Raw genomic sequence first — 16,466 nt, 5'->3', positions numbered from 1 at the left:
TCAGCACTTCTTTTTGCATCATATTGAAAACTTTGTTCATAGCCCTGATAGGGTTGACTGAGACACTTGATATCCAGCTTCGTAGTACAGGTTATCCAGGGATGGTCAATGTTAGGTTATGTCAAACTACAAAACATATCTTGGTTATTAACTCACTTCGTGCCCAAAAAACAAAACAAAAATGATGCTTCTAGACACAACAGTTTATTGAATGAACAATATTTGGATTTGCTTGTACAACAGGAATAATTAGTGCAAACAATGGGCAAGCATTTGAAATATTTAACTGTCACACTGCAGCAAAAGGATATGCAATGCCAATACAACACGACAGATTGACATTTTTTATCACACATCTCTAATCGGAGACGACCAGCACCAGCTCTGGTAATATTTCTGATATTTTAGAATTAAATACTCCATAAAAACATTTCAGGACAAGAAGAGTGTGGGGGAACTCACGGGTTGTTTGAAGAAATGATTAGCACCGTCACCTCAGCATACCTCAAAGAAAAGTCAACCTCAAGACACTGGATTGTGCACAGGTTCAAAACGCAGTAAGTATTTGGGTCAAATCAAATTGAGACAATGCCGCAATATCTTCACTTTTAATTGTATTCTTAGACAAAGAAGGCAGCATACATGTAAATGAGATATTGTTGACGGATGTGTAAGTACATCTTTTAGTTCACAAATGCACAATAGTCAAAAAAAAGTTAATCTTAAGTCACACCAACGAAAAACAAAACTTTGATCGATGTTTCCAATAAATAAGAATAAATATGGAGTGTATGCTGAGATGTCAGGTTAGCAATGACGAGAAAACACGACGATGCCAATCAAACACGGCTTTCTGATCTGCACGCAGACAAAGGATGTAAGCAGCAACTCGGACTGTTTCAGGTAATACAGCACTGACATAAGGTGATGATTTGGGTTTTCCCATCAGCATAAGACTCAAACAGCCAATCACAGCCAACCAAGGATCAGAAATCCCCACCTCTTCAAGGATACTCCAACATCAATCAAGAGCAGTGATAATGAGAGGTAAAGAGCAATCAGGGGAAACAAAAAAAAACGGCCATTCAAGCCACACAGAATAAGGAACATTCAATTATGGTCAAACTGTGGTGCCACAGAGGTTGCTATGAGACATGGAGTAGGACGACGACGTAAAGTAGAGTCAAGGCTGAAGGTGCTTCCTTTAGAAGATCTGTTGTTCAAAGAGGATCTTCTCGAATCCCTGCGGAGCCGTGTGGTAGAAGTCACTGAACTGGCAGTCTAAGATGGCACTGTCGTCCACTGCAACGGCAGAAGGGAAAACACAAGCTTAGACATTGTTTACATTGTTAAACTCATTTAACTCATTTAAATTGTAACATTCCTACGTAACATTCTGGAAAGATAAATCCTTAGATATTATCATGAAGGGATATTCTCTCAAACCTTTGTGTGGGTGTGATTTTCTTCCGGTTTGATTGAGAGTTTGGCAACATTACCAAACATTAGCTATCATATTGCTGTGTAATATGTTTTTCTAGTTGAGCCCATTGAGAACAGACAAAAAGTCAAATGCAAAAATCTTGTATAGAAAAAAAAACCCCTGGCTGTTCAAACTTATCCTACAAAAAAGTGATCATGTAGAACCACAGTGTACATCTGTTTTTCTTTCCTGATTTTTATTGGTGTTTTTTCACCGAAGACTACTTGACATGTCACAGTAGGAAAACACTTGGAAGTGTAAACAATGATGCTAAAATTCCATTTAGCTGCTTCAGTTTCTGGTTCCTGGTATTGTGTATGTTGGCCCACTGCCATAACTTACTGGGACACTTGAATAGAACAGAGCCGTATTATTCATATCACCTGGGCTTTTCCTATTATTACAAGACAAAATGTCTGCTGTCTGATAAATGCCTGCTGATTCAAAGTCTTAGATTTACAGTCAAAGATATATATTGGTTGACCCATCAAACGTTGATATTTTTAATTGAAATATCATTATGTGATTTTTTTTTTCAGTTTGTCTGTTTGTTAGCAGGATTACTCAAAACGTTATGGAAGGATCGGCATGAAAATGTTGTCAAAGATAGGTCTTGATCATGGTAACAAGTTATACATATTTGGAAGTGTTCCAGATCCAGATCTGGATTTTTATTTTGAAGGGGGTGATTGCTCAGCCTTTGGCGGGGGTCTGCTCTTGTTATGTATTATATTCAGAAAATGTATATTACAAATTATGCTGATTAGAAAAATAGGTTTATTTTCTAGCTCACAAATATTAGCAGCATTTTAGATAGCTCAAACAAATTAGACACTAGTCACAATTTCTTTTTTTATTTGCCAGTTGATTTCACTTTTTCATTAGTTCATATGAAATCAATCTTAAATATGTAGAGTCTGTTCGTGTGAAAATAAAATAAAAATAGTAATAAAAAACATTTAAGGGCAACTATGAATTAAATTCATTATTATTATTATTATTATTAACTAATGACTTAAATTGACCGGGGTTATGTAAAAATGTACAAATGCAGCCCTCTAGTGGAATGAAAGTGTAACTGCTGTATTGCCATTTCCAGAGTACGCAGTTCTACTGTCAATAACATTTGAATACAACTATTTCAATGTTAAGACAATTAGTTAAAAATTATCCACACTATTCCCACAACACCTTGACAGGAATTAACTGGGACTTTAAAGGACCAACTCACTCAAATTCAAAAGACCCAACATGCGATAGTTTGAGACATGGTTAAAGGATAATTACTTTTACCACATTAAGAATTTTTACACGCAGGTTTTACAGATGTTAGCAGGTGTGAATGTGTGAATCTTGCACATGCAGACAAGGTTCACTTAACCCACAGAAAAATATTTTCAAAAACTCTCAAGGTCTTGGTTTTTGCCTCTCAAATCCAACCTTTCAAGAATATGGAGCTACAGGAAACAATGTAATGTAGGATTAACAAACGTTGGTTTACTAGTCAGCATGTCGAGCCAACAAATAGACTTACCATAAACAACTGGGTATACGGTGCCTCTGATCCCTGAGGCAGGACAATGCATGTTCTTTCCATTCAGATATAAATTCAGCTCCACGTGGTCATATGTGATGCCCTGAGGACCACAAGCAAAAGTGGAAAGAATATCAGTGAATTGTGTATGGCATGACTGGCATAAATCAAGAAAACAATTTGTGGATTTGCTTATATCTTAGCTTTGGGAAATAGGAAGAAACAAGATTATTAACAAGTAAAATGTGTCAAAGTCCAGGTGTGAGCTGAGCCAAAGACTTGTTAATAAAATAGCTATTTGGTTGGAATGTGGTCAACTTTGGAATAAACAGAAGGCAACACAGGCCACATTAGACCATGCATTACAATGTGACTGTTGCTGTCAGCCTGATGCCTTGGGGGGGGGGGTGTTGTGGGTCTCATGGGACCTGCAGGTCAGCCTGCTCCAGCAGGCCTGTAGCAGATGATTAGTCTGTTAGAGGTTTGATTAACGTATTGTAAATACACACAATCTAATGTTAGGCATTTTTTGGAAGACCAGGAGATCGCACAATCTCAATTAACAAATCTGCTTCGGTAACCATGTAAGAGAACACAATCTTTATCTTTGGAATGGAAACCGGTTGGCCTGATTTCAGCTAATTAGTAATTGCAGTGTCTATATCTTCTGTTCTGTGTAGTTGTGACAAGATGGAGACTCAAATGAAAAAAATGGATTCTTTATTATCTGCTTAATTCAAAGATTAGGTGATTAAAAACTTGTATAAACTTGGCACTCACAATGATGTCCCCTTCCTGGGGAAGGCTGTTTGCAGGCAGACGATTCTTCTCTTCATTGTTGTGGTACACAGACCCATCGTGCCTCAGGACGAGGCTGTTTGTGTCTCTGCCCAAAGGCACTTGATTAAGATTCACTTTCTGCGTGGCCACACCTATTCCCCACACACCTGAACAGCACAACCACAACAATCAAGTTCCTGCTACTTTAAAAACACTTTAAACACAAAGGCAACAATGCATTCATATTTATGACAAAAAACAGCTGCAAAAAAAGTAAGTAGGCGAGATTCACATGCATTGTGCTAGTTAAAACTAAAGTTTAGTCAGTCTGTGACAAGTGTGAAGCTGCTTGAGGACAGCTTTGCCTCAGGGTTTAGAGTGGCATGAAAAAAAATTGAACCCGGTCGAGTTACCTGGTTTTCTGATTTTAGGAGCCCATATTTTTCCTCTTTCCTATGGTGTGTTGTGCAGCTTTTTGTGCGTGAAATTACAAAGGCCAATGGCTGCAACAAAGGGAGCCCCTCTCTCTAAATGACAAATCTGCTCCTGAAGTACCTGAAACACCTTGTTTTGCAGCCCTGGCTTTTTTCCCCGTGATGCATCTACATCACAAAGTAACGTGCAACATGCCAACCTACTGGCTAGGTAATTTGTACAGTAGGATCGGAAGACTTCTTTGGGAGAGAAACTGTTCCTGTCAGCGGATGCTTCTTGTGAACAGCAAACTTAAATTGTTTTGAGAATGTGTTTGAGTCAAAGAAGCTCTGAACCACACGTCCAGTCTTTATTGACCTAAATCCTGACTTCAATAAGCTTTGGTTGATGGTATTAGCCTCGGGGTTCTCATGCTCTTTCCAACCAACACTATGAATGTTTGTGAGAAAGAAAATGTCTCGTGGTTTCAGATGCCGTCCGTGTAAGTGAAGAGAATTCCACCAGTTTACATGCAATCGCAAGATATGTGTATCTTCTACAAACAAGTGTGTCCGAATCAATAACCACCACTAGGAATGCACCAGAAAATGGTGCTTACTCTGGAAGGGAAAGAGGCAGAAGAGTAATGGAAACCAACAAAAACCCATATGCCTACCAGTGGACTGGATCTTAAACTCAAAGTAACTTTTGTTCTGGTGCAGCGGAGCGTTGGCCAGACAGCCTCCAGTGCCACATATCCTCCGACCACTCTTTACGATGACAACATCTGTGCCTGGTAGAAAAAAAGAAAAGAAAGCAAGAATACATTTTGCGGGTCAAGGACATGGCAGATATTTTTGAGATGCAACTACAGAATCAACTACGATCAATAACATTATATTCATTGACTCTGCTGACTATATTTTGAGTGATCTCGGAATGGTTTGGACTATAATGTTTCTGCTAAGAATAAGTGCTTTTATACAGAGATAATCAGTATGGGGGAGGGGGGGCGACCTCACAACCTACATATCGTCGCAGATTCAAACATGTTGTACAACAGCATATCAGACCTATTCAATCAGTGCTTTGTTTGTCGTGTCTCGTGTATTCAGAGGTGATCTTTAAAGTTGAGTTGTTGATGGTGTGTAACACTGGGGTTAAGTTGCAAGGAGGAAATCTCAGATTTCACGTGTTCTCCTGTTTGATAATTTTGCTGCGTGAAGTCGTGAAGTATGTAGCAAAGTGGTGTAACCTCATAGGATGTACACAAAGAGGGGGAGGGTGTTCACACACGCAACTGCGACCACCCTTCCCCAACATCAACATGTCACAGCGTTGTCAGCTAGCCAGCTAGCCGACAACGGAAGTAGCAGGCCATTAAATCAGTCATACGCAGTCGACGCGTGAAGACACGCAGCAGGATTACGGACACAATCACGTACCCATGTGGTGAGTGTCTAACTGAACGGTGGGCATTTCTTTGAGGGGGATATGCCCCGATCCGCCATCTCCGCAGCAGCCTAGACAACACGTAAACATCGCTGCCATGATTCCTGCCCGAGACTGAACATCCGGGAACAAAAACCAACGAGCGAGCCTTGGTGTTTAAAAACGCCACGCTGCCACGCGACAGCGACCCCCCGCGGCGGCGGTCGGCGCTGCATAAGCCCCAGCTACAACAACTGTATCCAATCACAGCGGCTAAGATAGGCAGTTGCTCCTGATGGCATGGAAACAAGGGAAGAAAATCAAGGTCAAAAATGTCTACACGTGACTAAGTAACTATTGGATATCGAAGTTACATAACCACAAGTGAACCGAAAGTGAGTTTTGTGGGGGGTGGGGGGAGTGGTTGACAAATGCTGAATTGGTACTACGGACTCATAGCTGAAGAAGAGCATCCTTGAAGTTGGTTTGAATTGGTCACAGGAGGAAGTGAATATAGTTGTTGCTTCAAAAAATCTGTCTCAGATTCTTTCTCCACTTGTGTTTACAGTGCAACCTGACTATTACAGTTTATTATCTAAACCAGCTGATGCATCCAGGTGTGGGCTGTTTACATCCACTGACAAGACCTCACACGAGAGGCTGAAGTTGGGCAGTATATATATATATATATATATATATATATATATATATATATATATATATATATATATATATATATATATATAGAAAAAAACGTGACGCTAAGATGAGACTAAAAAACCCAGTTGACAGTTTTTCACGCTGTAATGTTTTGCATAGCAACAGCCCCTCCCCCCCATCCGACCGGGCAGGGATCCCCTGCAAATTACCCCGCCGCCACAAAAACGCAAAACCCCCCAAATCACCAAAGCCGAGCTGTCAAATAAAATCCGCACATCGGCAGCTTTCGTGTCGGTGGCGTTTATATATATATTTATATGTCGCACCCCGGAGTGTGTGTGCGCGCAAAGGCAGACGAATCAGTGCATTTATATTTTTCCGATCGTCGCCGAAACGGTTAACATGCCATGCCCGGAAAAAAGGGGGCGAAGTCTGCACGGCAACAAGCGCCATGATTGCGTTGCACTGCGCGTCTCGGCAGCTGGTGAGTGTGATTCCTTTTGGTCCAGTAGTTGCATGTTACTATGCGCTCGCTGAAATCTGTCACACAGCTCTTCCGTCAGTACCTTGCCAACAGGAGCAGCGCTTAACGCGAGCGCCAATTTGTCGCATTGGATTGGTTCAGGCGACGCTGATTCAGGATTCAACTGCGAGCTAACCGCCGTGCTGCTATCCTGCGATACAAAGCCAGGGGGGGTGCTCTTATACTTATTATATAAGTTATTTTTGATTTGATATTTCAGCCTGTTTTTTTGCGAGTGTGTCTCCCAACGCCATCAGCTGTTTTTGCTCTGCGCACATCAAGATCAGGATGTGGTTAAACATTAGATTTGGCACGCGGAGCCTTCATTGGCACAGCCCTGCATGTCAACGTTTTGCCCTCTGGAAGCGACGATGAGATTTCACTTTCACTTTTGAGGATGGGAATACTTCACGCGCAGCTGGAACATGACTGCGAACATCTGTATCCTTTACGATGCTTCAGCGTTTTCGCTGGTAGTTTACTGCCGCTGCTGCTGTCCTATTACGTGGCAGCATCTCTGAGTGTGGGTGCGTATTGTGAAGCCTGCTTCTTTTTTTTATTGTTTGTGTTGATTTGCTGGAGGGGTGTTTATGTAAATAAGGCACCAATTTGACGCATGCACGATGTGTTTACAGGACATCATGGAGCAGCTCGAAGAGGAGCTCACGTGTCCGATCTGCTGCGGTCTTTTCGAGGACCCGCGGGTCTTGTTGTGCTCGCACAGCTTTTGCAAGAAATGCTTGGAGGGACTGCTGGAGGGGAGCCGGGGTCCCGCGTTCAGGACGCCGTTCAAGTGCCCCACATGCCGCAAAGAGACCCCGCACAACGGCGCAAACAGCCTGCAGATCAACTACTCGCTGCGCGGAATCGTGGAGAAGTACAGCAAGATCAGGGTCATGCCCAAGATGTCCGATTGCGCGCACCACTGCGGCCAGCCACTGAACATATTTTGCGCCACGGACCTGAAACTCATTTGCGGGATTTGCGCCACGACAGATGACCACAGAGGGCACAAGTTCTGCTCATTGGAGGAGGCGTACGAGCGGGAGAGGAAGGCGTTCGAGGAGCTGCTCCGCGGGGTGGAGAGCTGGCAGAGCGCCGACATCCTGTCCTGCCTGGAGACACTGCAGACCAGTAAGAAGAAGGCTCTCCAGTCGGTGACCAAGGACGCGGAGAAAGTGACGGACTACTTCGACAAGCTCATCAGCTCCCTCGAGTGCAAAAAGAACGAGATCCTGTCCGACTTCGAGACGCTGAAGCTGGTGGTGATGCAGGCGTACGACCCGGAGATCACCCGGCTGGGCGCGGCGCTGGAGGAGCAGCGGCAGGCGCTCGTCCTCGCCGAGTCGTTCCGGGGCGCCTCCGACCCGCTGGGCTTCCTGCAGCAGATGCAGGAGTTCCGCGAGAAGTTCCGCGTCCTCAAGGAGACGTCGCTGCCCGCCGGGAGAGGAGAGATGGACGTCGGTCCCCTCGTGCGCAATTTCGACGTGAAAAAGTGGGACTCGCTGAGGCTCAGGGAGGTGGACAGGATCTCGGTCCCCCACGAGAGCGGCTCGTACCGAGTGGGGGGCTCGCGGTGGACGGCAGCAGCGCCGAGGTGCATCGCCTTACTCATGAGCTTTCTCCTGCCGGCGCTGCTGCTGCTGCCGCTGCTGCCGCTGCTGCTGCCGCACAACCCCGCAGCCTCCGTCACCTCGCAGATGCAGCCGGTCCTCAGCGCGGTGTCCGCGCACCTCGGCCACACCACCGTGTACCTGCAGGGGGTGACTGACGCGTGCAGCAGTCTGGTGGGCGCGGGCCAGGAATGCATCGTGCACATAATTGACTCCGCTGTATCTTTCATCGGCAGTTGTGACCTGTTTTAGTTACAACACACAACCCCGTGGCATTTTGCACAGCTACAGCAAATTGTTCTATCTCAAGTGGCCAAAAAAAAGAAAAAAACTGCTGACAGATGTGCACCTGCGTTTATGGAAACGCTTGTTTTACTTTACTGTTCTCTGTGTCTTTTGTATTATTTCCCCCCACAAGTCCAAACCTCTCTGAAGCCACAGGATCGAACAGTTTATTCCATATGAGAGGCTGCAGCCTTCATTTACATTAGATGCAAATCCACGAATTTAATTCTTCTCTGTCCATGAATGTACAATCTATTCTATATTCTCATTTTTTTTAAAACGCTGACAAGTTTATACCTCTCCCAAGATGATCTTGATAAATAAAAACTATAAGAGATTTAAGACACCTCCATGTTTGTTGTCATAGAGCTTACGGGACATTTTTTAGGGTCAAGTGCGAGGCAGTGAAATAAAACAAGTGAGTTAACTATGATGAGATATAATAGTGTGACGATCCATCTGTGGCCTCCTCGTCAGTCAGGCTGCTGCAGCCTCCTTCAAGGTTACACACGTTACATAACATGATGGGCCCGTGTGAAATATTCAGCAGGCTGCAGGGCACAAAGCAAGACCTTCAAAAATATGTTTTCATAAAATACACACACAAAAAAAAAACACAAAACACTGACGGGTGTGTTTCAGCACAGATGAGAATATATATATATATATATATATATATATATATATATATATATATATATATATATATATATATATATATATATATATATATATATAGCCGCGTTATTACCACGCAACATTAATTAGTGGAGGTTCGTTATGTAACTCGTCAGGTCTCTGAAGTCAAATATCTGCAGGATGTTGAATTAAAAGTACAGCGTGGGCCCTTTTTCCTGCCATGCGTCTGATATTTGAGGGGAAAATTATAACTTGCATGAGGGTAAAAATCCAAAAATTGCAATTGTGTGTGTAAATGGAATTTATATTAAAAAAATTTTTTTAAAAAGACTTCTGAGTCAGCTCAAGATCTTATATCACCAACTGTGGTCTTCATCGAAAAGAAGTCAGAGCCAAAAGGACCGATAATGAATTCATCATTTAACCTTATACATTTATTGACTTATGTATTCCCCCTCTGAGTGGACGTATACAAATCAGACCACGGAGTGAATCCCGTGATGTCAGCACTGACCATAATTCAGGATGTACGTCACGACACGCTCGAACATGTATATATATAGACTTGTGTTGCCAGGCAAACATAGGATGAAAGTAAGACGACCGTGATGCATTAATATTTCAATTGGGACGGCACGCGAGTTTAAATAAAGCCTTGACAAACGTTGACTCAATTCAAATTAAAAAATATATGTTTATCTAACAATGAGAATAACTAAGACTTTTTGTGGAACATGACCATGAAGCCAGGGCGCAGAGTCGGACATTCAAATCAGAAGTGGGCCCATGATGGATTATAAAAATCAATTTCTAATCGCCACCTATAATCTATGTACATGAATAAATCACCGAATAACAGAAAACTCCGGTCAGTGTGTCCAGTGTGAGGTTCCACTCTTCACACACTGTGGCTCTGAGCTTTGGATAGTACATTTAAACGAAGACCTTTTTAATTATCCCTGTTAATAATCATATTGTTTTCCGATGTTATTTCCTACTGTTATAATATTGTTTTTTAAACAAATCGATCATCAAGCTTTTCTGGAAATTGTGGTTGGTTCAATGAGTGCGCACAGATGTGGGGCGGTGACCGGTGCCACCGGGCGCACTGCGGCTCTGGTCGAAGTCACAGCAGGGAAAAAAAATACAAAAACACAATTTTAACATCAATATTATAATAAAATAATAATTTAAAAAATGGAAGCTTAAAAACAGTTGTAAGACAAAATGTGGAATTTCCAGCCACACGTCACCATCAACACTACACTTTCACATTTTGATGTGCTGTGTGTGGAGACAGATGTTTTTTTTCTTCCTCAAGACATGAAACATTTCAACACGCTCCAGATTTAAATCACTACGCTTTGACAAAAATACAAACATTTACTTATTCCTAAAATATTAGGTCACTGAGGGTTACATGACACACAACACACACACACTCACAACATTTTTACTTTCAAAGTCCACCGTGTATCTATGGCATTATAAAATCTATGGCATTATAAAATAATGGATATTATAGTCTGGGTTATCCCCTTTTAAATATGACAAAAAGAAATACATACAAAAACAGAATCTGTTTGTTTATGTCTAATTAATGCTAATTTTCCCCTTTTTCAAAACACACTGCTACTTTTTTTTTATTTTAAACCAAATCCCGTAATCTGCTTTATTAAAAAAGAATTATATTTGCACAAATCTACGTAAATTCAGAATTATCAATAGGCTACAAAAGGCCCACAAGGCCAAACGGAAGAAAAGTGATGCACAGCAAAATATTACTGTTGTGTTATTAGGATTTTTTTTTTTTTTGTTTATCACTGAAGTAATGCAAATGTCACGAGTGTATCTATTCAGTGTTTAACAAAAAGCAGGGACTGGTCCGTTTATCTCTGTAAACAAGTCCTCTATTCACTTACACGACTTATTTAATTTACCTGGAGCTCGTTGCGGTCCCAGGGATTAGGAGAGACAATGACCAGCGGTCATCACACATTAATCCCAGAAGCCGGTGGGACAGCACGAATCTGAATTCATGGTCATCATAACATCTGACTTGGGACGATCGTCATCGTCCGTCCCGCTGCAGACGACGCTCACGTGGCGCTTCGAACGGAGGCCGCGCTGCGTCACGCGTCTCGTGCACATCGGAATATTACAGATATGAATGAAACAGAACCGATTGACAACATGGACGTGAAGTGACCGCGTCGTTGTGAGACCTCCGTGGCGATCGGGCCTAAACCGGCCACTGATCGGTTTTTATAAAATTACTTCAAGAGATAAATATACCCCGACCTATATGTATCGCCTTGATATTTCTGAAAGACGTTTGATGTACATACGTAATCCGCAGCACAATGACTAATGGTTTTTAATCCGCATCAAATCTGTCCTGTTCTCAGATGCGGTGCTGGACAGGCCGGACGTCCCGGCGGCGCCCACACGGGCCGAGGGGTCCGCGGCTTGTTCCTCTGGTACGTTACCCCGACACGTTGATGTTCACTTTAAAATCTACAACGTCACAATAACTTGGACACAAAGTACACGTGAGTAGGACTCAACTGCAAGTTTAGCACGTCATGTTCAATACACAATACAGACAAGACCCGATTTTGTTCTTTTATTTATTCTTTTGCAAGTGCACAGACAAAACAGTGACGTCAACAAAAAAAAAAATAATAAAAAAAATGGCTCAACAACTTCGAACTACCACAACAAGACTGTGTTGAAAGGGTAAACAGTTTACCTGTGGCGACACCTCCGGGGCTGCGAGTCTACACTCAGCTGTGGGTTCGCACCGATTGCGGGTGGTCAGCTTTGCTTCAGCAGCACGATCAATACTGGAGGCTTCAGCGAGAGTCTTAACTCCAATATTTACGTGCTGCTACAGTAAAACGACCAGCAGGTGAGACGTAACTTTTATTATGGGGGGGGGGGGGGGGGGGGGGGGGAAGAAGGAGTACTGTATGTGCACAAGTCACAGAAAAAACAAGCCTATTTCAATCATTACCGCAGAAAAAAGCAAAGGGGCTGAAGAAGTGTGGTACGTTCAGGTTCTACTGATGCAGCACAGTACGGCCTGTATCTCTTTGTAACCCACAAACCATTCCGTGCTGCTACAGCATCACCCGAGCTTCAGGCCTGGTCCCTCTCATCGTTTTATTTGCTCTCTGTTCGTCTTCCAGGCTTCATGTTCACAGACGGGTGCAGACTTAACTCCTCGTGGTGTTAATCTGCCTAAAAGACGTTCAGATGACCATCAGCTTCGTTCGCCTCCTGTCCAAGAGCAGGCTCTCCATCTGAAACACAGGAGAAGAAAAGATGGCAGTCAGATGTCGGCAAGTGCAGACCTGCAGCAAAATGCAATATGGCCCAAAGTATGTGGACCCCAGAATATTTCACTCCCAAAGCTGTTGGTTAACTCTTCTGGGAAAACTATCACAACCTTTTGGAACCTGGCGATATTTTTTTTTGGGGGGGGGGGGGGGGTGAGTTGTGGCACAATTGCTTCCAATAGTGTTGTGGTTCTTATACTTCCAAATTCAGGAAATGGAGATTTTGCTTACTGACACTCACATGCAACAATGAAACAACAGCACAGGGATTAGGTTGTCCACATACTGTATTCAAGGACTTTCACAGACCCAAACCCCCCCCCCCCCATACAGTTAAACATTGCATTATGTCGTTTTAGTAGAAACAGTAAAAACTATTACACGTTTAAATTAAGCTGCGCAACTTTACAATGTTTAGAACTGCATGTGCCAATTTGTGCCAGAGTGGTTTTGTGACACAACCGATGTTCGAAATGATTTCACAACACTAATGAGGGGGGGAGGGATCACTTGTTTGTGTAAACAAGGGGGCAGGGTTGAAAAAAAAAGAAAGAGAGAGCAGCCTGTACTTTGCATGACTCAGAATTGAATCACTTGTCAGCAAACCACTATTATACAGTGGCATTTTTTTTTCATGCCCTTGTTACACACATCAGTGCCATTGACAGATGAGGCCAGATTTATAAAGATGGTGGGTGATGAGGGAGCGAGCAGATCTCCGTCAGTGGTTGAGCGCTCTAGTCCAATAATAATCATGATCCATCGCACAACAGAGACTCCTGTATGTAAATGAGCTATAACACACACATGTGAAAACATGATCACACACATGGAACAACTGAATCCTAATGGTACATCTTCCATACAGAAGACTGTAGTTGGGAGGCGTTTGTCTATCCAGAGAAACATTGACACCATTTTAGAATTTTAAAAACAAAATCCTTGTTTGTGTGCCAACGTGTTAAACTCCGTCCTGATAATAATCCTGCAGGGGATCGGGTCCAGATTGTGTTGCCACTAGAGGTCTCAATGGACCTGTGATTATGACCTTGGTCTGAAATGGACCGGTGAGTCTGGATCTGATCACATCTAACATACGTCTTTCTTCCGAAAAAATAAAACAAAACCCCAACACGAACTCCAGCACAGCTCAGACAAGACTAGTTTTATAAAAGCCATCTCATTCATTTCCTTAAAGGACAGTTACATTAATTATGTGTAGCTTTTATTCTTCTACTCAAGTTACATTTGGGTTCTGGTTATGAATGGGGACAATTTATTGAAATATAAAAATATTAATATTGCATTGTCACCTACACAGCAAATGGCACTGACAATGCTCCCATTGTAAATACAGTCTGAAAAGTGTCAGAAGCTCAACACTTGGAAATGATTGTATGAATTTGGTTGTTTTCTGATTAACTCTGGATGTCAGTGTCCTCAAAAACACAGAACGGCAGTTTTAAAATCGGCCCCTGCTCCCTGCTCCAAATTAAGTTAATGTGCAACAACAAACCAAAATGATCAACTGCACAATCGACAGATAAAATGTGCAGTGGTCAGAATCCAATCAAAAAACTTGTGGTTAAGTTTAGAAAAATGTTAACAGTTACTACACAAACTACAATTGTTGTTGTATGTCCATGGCCAACATTACCTCCTCTATATGCATTTCTCTACAAAGGCGTCGGCACAGATACAATTTGTTTAAAATGTTAATCAATACTTCTCACAAACAGGGAAGTGATAATGAAATGTGTAGGTTTTTGCAGATTCTTCTTGGTGATAAAATTAATGATTACAGCTGATATTTGTTGGGTTAACAAAGGTAGAGAGCACAGATGTAACAACGCTGTCCACACGCAGACACCTGACAGAAGCACCAGTGGATGCAGAACACTTCGTCCTTTTCCCTTTTCTTTTTTTATTGGACGAGTAGGAGCCTGGACCTTTAATTATGCGCACAATTTATACAACATAAAAAATTACCTTAAATACCATAGCATGCAAAAATGTGGTACAAAGGTAATTTAGTATGAAAAGGAAGCATTTCCTCACTAACATAGTTCACACTTGAACTCAATTTCATAAATTACACATTGCATCTAAAAATCCTCTTTTGCACTAATTGGGCCTGATGACCTAAGTTTAAGGTGTAACTTGAGCTTTAAGCATTTGATGCACCACATGTTGTACTGAGGTGAATTCACAACTTCACATCGGGGGGGTATTACTGTCAGATGTCTGGAGTGTGACTGTATCTCCTGCTTTTAGTCCTGGATCTACATCACCTGTCAAATCCCACATATCCTGGCAAAAAATGTAGCTTTTTGAAGCAACTGTTTGAAGCAGTGCTTTACGAAATTATGTGAGCAACCAATAAAGTGAACATAATAAATAATATATATATATATATATTTATTTTTTTAAATCACTAGTTTGTAACAAAAATGCCAAACATCTTCAGCTTCTTGAACATTAAGATTTTCAGTTTTTCTTTTTGTGAAGTGAAACATTTGTCTTAGATGTGACAATAAGAATTCTGAATGTGAATGTGCTCAGCAAAGTCCGGGGTGGAAAAGGGGGCACCTGTCTTTTCTAACATTTGAAAAGATAATTAATTACCAATTTAATTTAAGAGAAAATAATAAATTGAGTGAAAATAATTGTTGGTTAAAATATAATTATATACACCCCCTCAGACATTTTACACATGGGAGCACACATTGTGTTTTTTATGACTCAAAGAAGAAAACCAAAAGAAACACACCAACATCTGAAAGTTCTACTTATCATTTCCATTTGTCTTAAATGTCAGGCCCAGACATTGCTGAATGAATTAATGCGAAGTCGTCATGAAACAACCACTTAACCTTGTCCATCATTATAAATTACCAAACACACACACACACACACAAAAGGAACTCACCAGGTAAGTTGTGTACTTTTCTTTTTACCTGATAATTTCTCTACAAGTCCGAGTGGAATTGTTCACATCAAGGACTCTAACCTCTCCCTATTTTTCCTCACTTTCCTTTAAGGAAGCATGTCCGGACATGTCACCTTCCCTGCGCAGCCTTTTTAACCCATTACTACAACATTTGCTCCTCACACAATGGCCTCAAAGAGTCACCTGACCCCGAGGTTGAGGGTCAAGTAACCTCCTACACCCCATCGGTTACGAGGACCTGGACATGACAACCCATCGCCTCCCCGGATCAAGTGGTCTGGGCTGGCCTCTCTCAGTCTTCTGCCTGTATAAGCACAAACTAAAGGGAGATCTGCAATGACATCTTAGTCTGTGGGGAAAAAATAAACCTGACTGGCAATCACATCTCATCCACACGAAAACATCTGTGCAAATTTGAGCTTCTCCTTGTGTTTATAATGCTTTATACCGCTAAGTCATCGGTGCAAGGAAGGAAGCTACTCAAAATTAAATATATGCAGACACAGCCACTTAGTTTGTCATCATTTAAAAAATTACCAATTAATACTAGTTTCAGAATGTATTAAGACTAAGTCCAGGATAGAGTGAATGTAAAAGTAGGTGTATTGTGCAAAAAACAAAAAATATCTACAAAATGAATTAAATATCCATCACTTGTAATCTTAAAACAGATGAACAGCAGGTACTAGGATACCTAAATCATGGCTGTCCCGTGTTTGGCAAGCAGTAAAAATATAGCATGTACACTATGCCACAACTTTAGATGTAACAAATGTTTCATCAGCTACTGGGGCAGCATGTACACACTACAGT

The 16,466-nt window shown here is 41.9% G+C and overlaps 2 protein-coding genes across 4 annotated transcripts; one reads left to right on the top strand and one right to left on the bottom strand.

The window, feature by feature from the left end:
* Positions 1–182: 182 nt before the first annotated feature.
* On the bottom strand, positions 183–5,809 carry spryd7b (SPRY domain containing 7b). Its single transcript, XM_035651648.2, has 5 exons — positions 5,657–5,809; positions 4,888–5,004; positions 3,798–3,964; positions 3,018–3,120; positions 183–1,302 (listed from the first exon to the last, which is right to left on the bottom strand). Exons 1-5 carry the CDS (start codon positions 5,760–5,762, stop codon positions 1,205–1,207), a joined length of 591 nt encoding a protein of 196 aa, XP_035507541.1. The 5' UTR covers positions 5,763–5,809; the 3' UTR covers positions 183–1,204.
* Positions 5,810–6,547: 738 nt separating this feature from the next.
* Positions 6,548–16,158, top strand: trim13 (tripartite motif containing 13). Of its 3 annotated transcripts, XR_004796372.2 has the most exons (4): positions 6,548–6,786; positions 11,771–11,914; positions 12,554–12,745; positions 15,745–16,158. XR_004796372.2 is itself a non-coding variant. In XM_035651647.2 (2 exons), exons 1-2 carry the CDS (start codon positions 6,754–6,756, stop codon positions 8,688–8,690), a joined length of 1,263 nt encoding a protein of 420 aa, XP_035507540.2. In that variant the 5' UTR covers positions 6,637–6,753; the 3' UTR covers positions 8,691–9,069. The 3 variants fall into 3 exon arrangements, 2 of the variants coding, with proteins under 2 accessions (XP_035507540.2, XP_035507538.2); XM_035651647.2 differs by lacking the exons at positions 11,771–11,914; positions 12,554–12,745; positions 15,745–16,158 and adding an exon at positions 7,461–9,069 and having other exon boundaries at positions 6,637–6,786; XM_035651645.2 differs by lacking the exons at positions 6,548–6,786; positions 11,771–11,914; positions 12,554–12,745; positions 15,745–16,158 and adding exons at positions 6,793–7,352; positions 7,461–9,069.
* The last annotated feature ends 308 nt before the right edge of the window (positions 16,159–16,466 follow it).

The sequence above is a fragment of the Scophthalmus maximus genome, chromosome 14 (assembly GCF_022379125.1).
Source record: "Scophthalmus maximus strain ysfricsl-2021 chromosome 14, ASM2237912v1, whole genome shotgun sequence".
NCBI lineage: Eukaryota > Metazoa > Chordata > Actinopteri > Pleuronectiformes > Scophthalmidae > Scophthalmus > Scophthalmus maximus.
The sequence above is the reverse complement of the archived record's forward strand: the minus strand, read 5'-3'. Positions and strand labels throughout refer to the sequence as shown.

Bases quoted from the DNA above. Each gene is read 5' to 3' on its own strand.
- spryd7b (XM_035651648.2), bottom strand. From the start codon at position 5,762: ATGGCAGCGATGTTTACGTGTTGTCTAGGCTGCTGCGGAGATGGCGGA. The intron at 3,121-3,797 runs GTGAGTGCCAAG...TGTGGTCCTCAG, and splicing joins CCCAGGAAGGGGACATCATT to GGCATCACATATGACCACGT. The intron at 1,303-3,017 runs GTAAGTCTATTT...CTGCCGTTGCAG, and splicing joins CGTATACCCAGTTGTTTATG to TGGACGACAGTGCCATCTTA.
- trim13 (XM_035651647.2), top strand. From the start codon at position 6,754: ATGATTGCGTTGCACTGCGCGTCTCGGCAGCTG. The intron at 6,787-7,460 runs GTGAGTGTGATT...ATGTGTTTACAG, and splicing joins ACTGCGCGTCTCGGCAGCTG to GACATCATGGAGCAGCTCGA.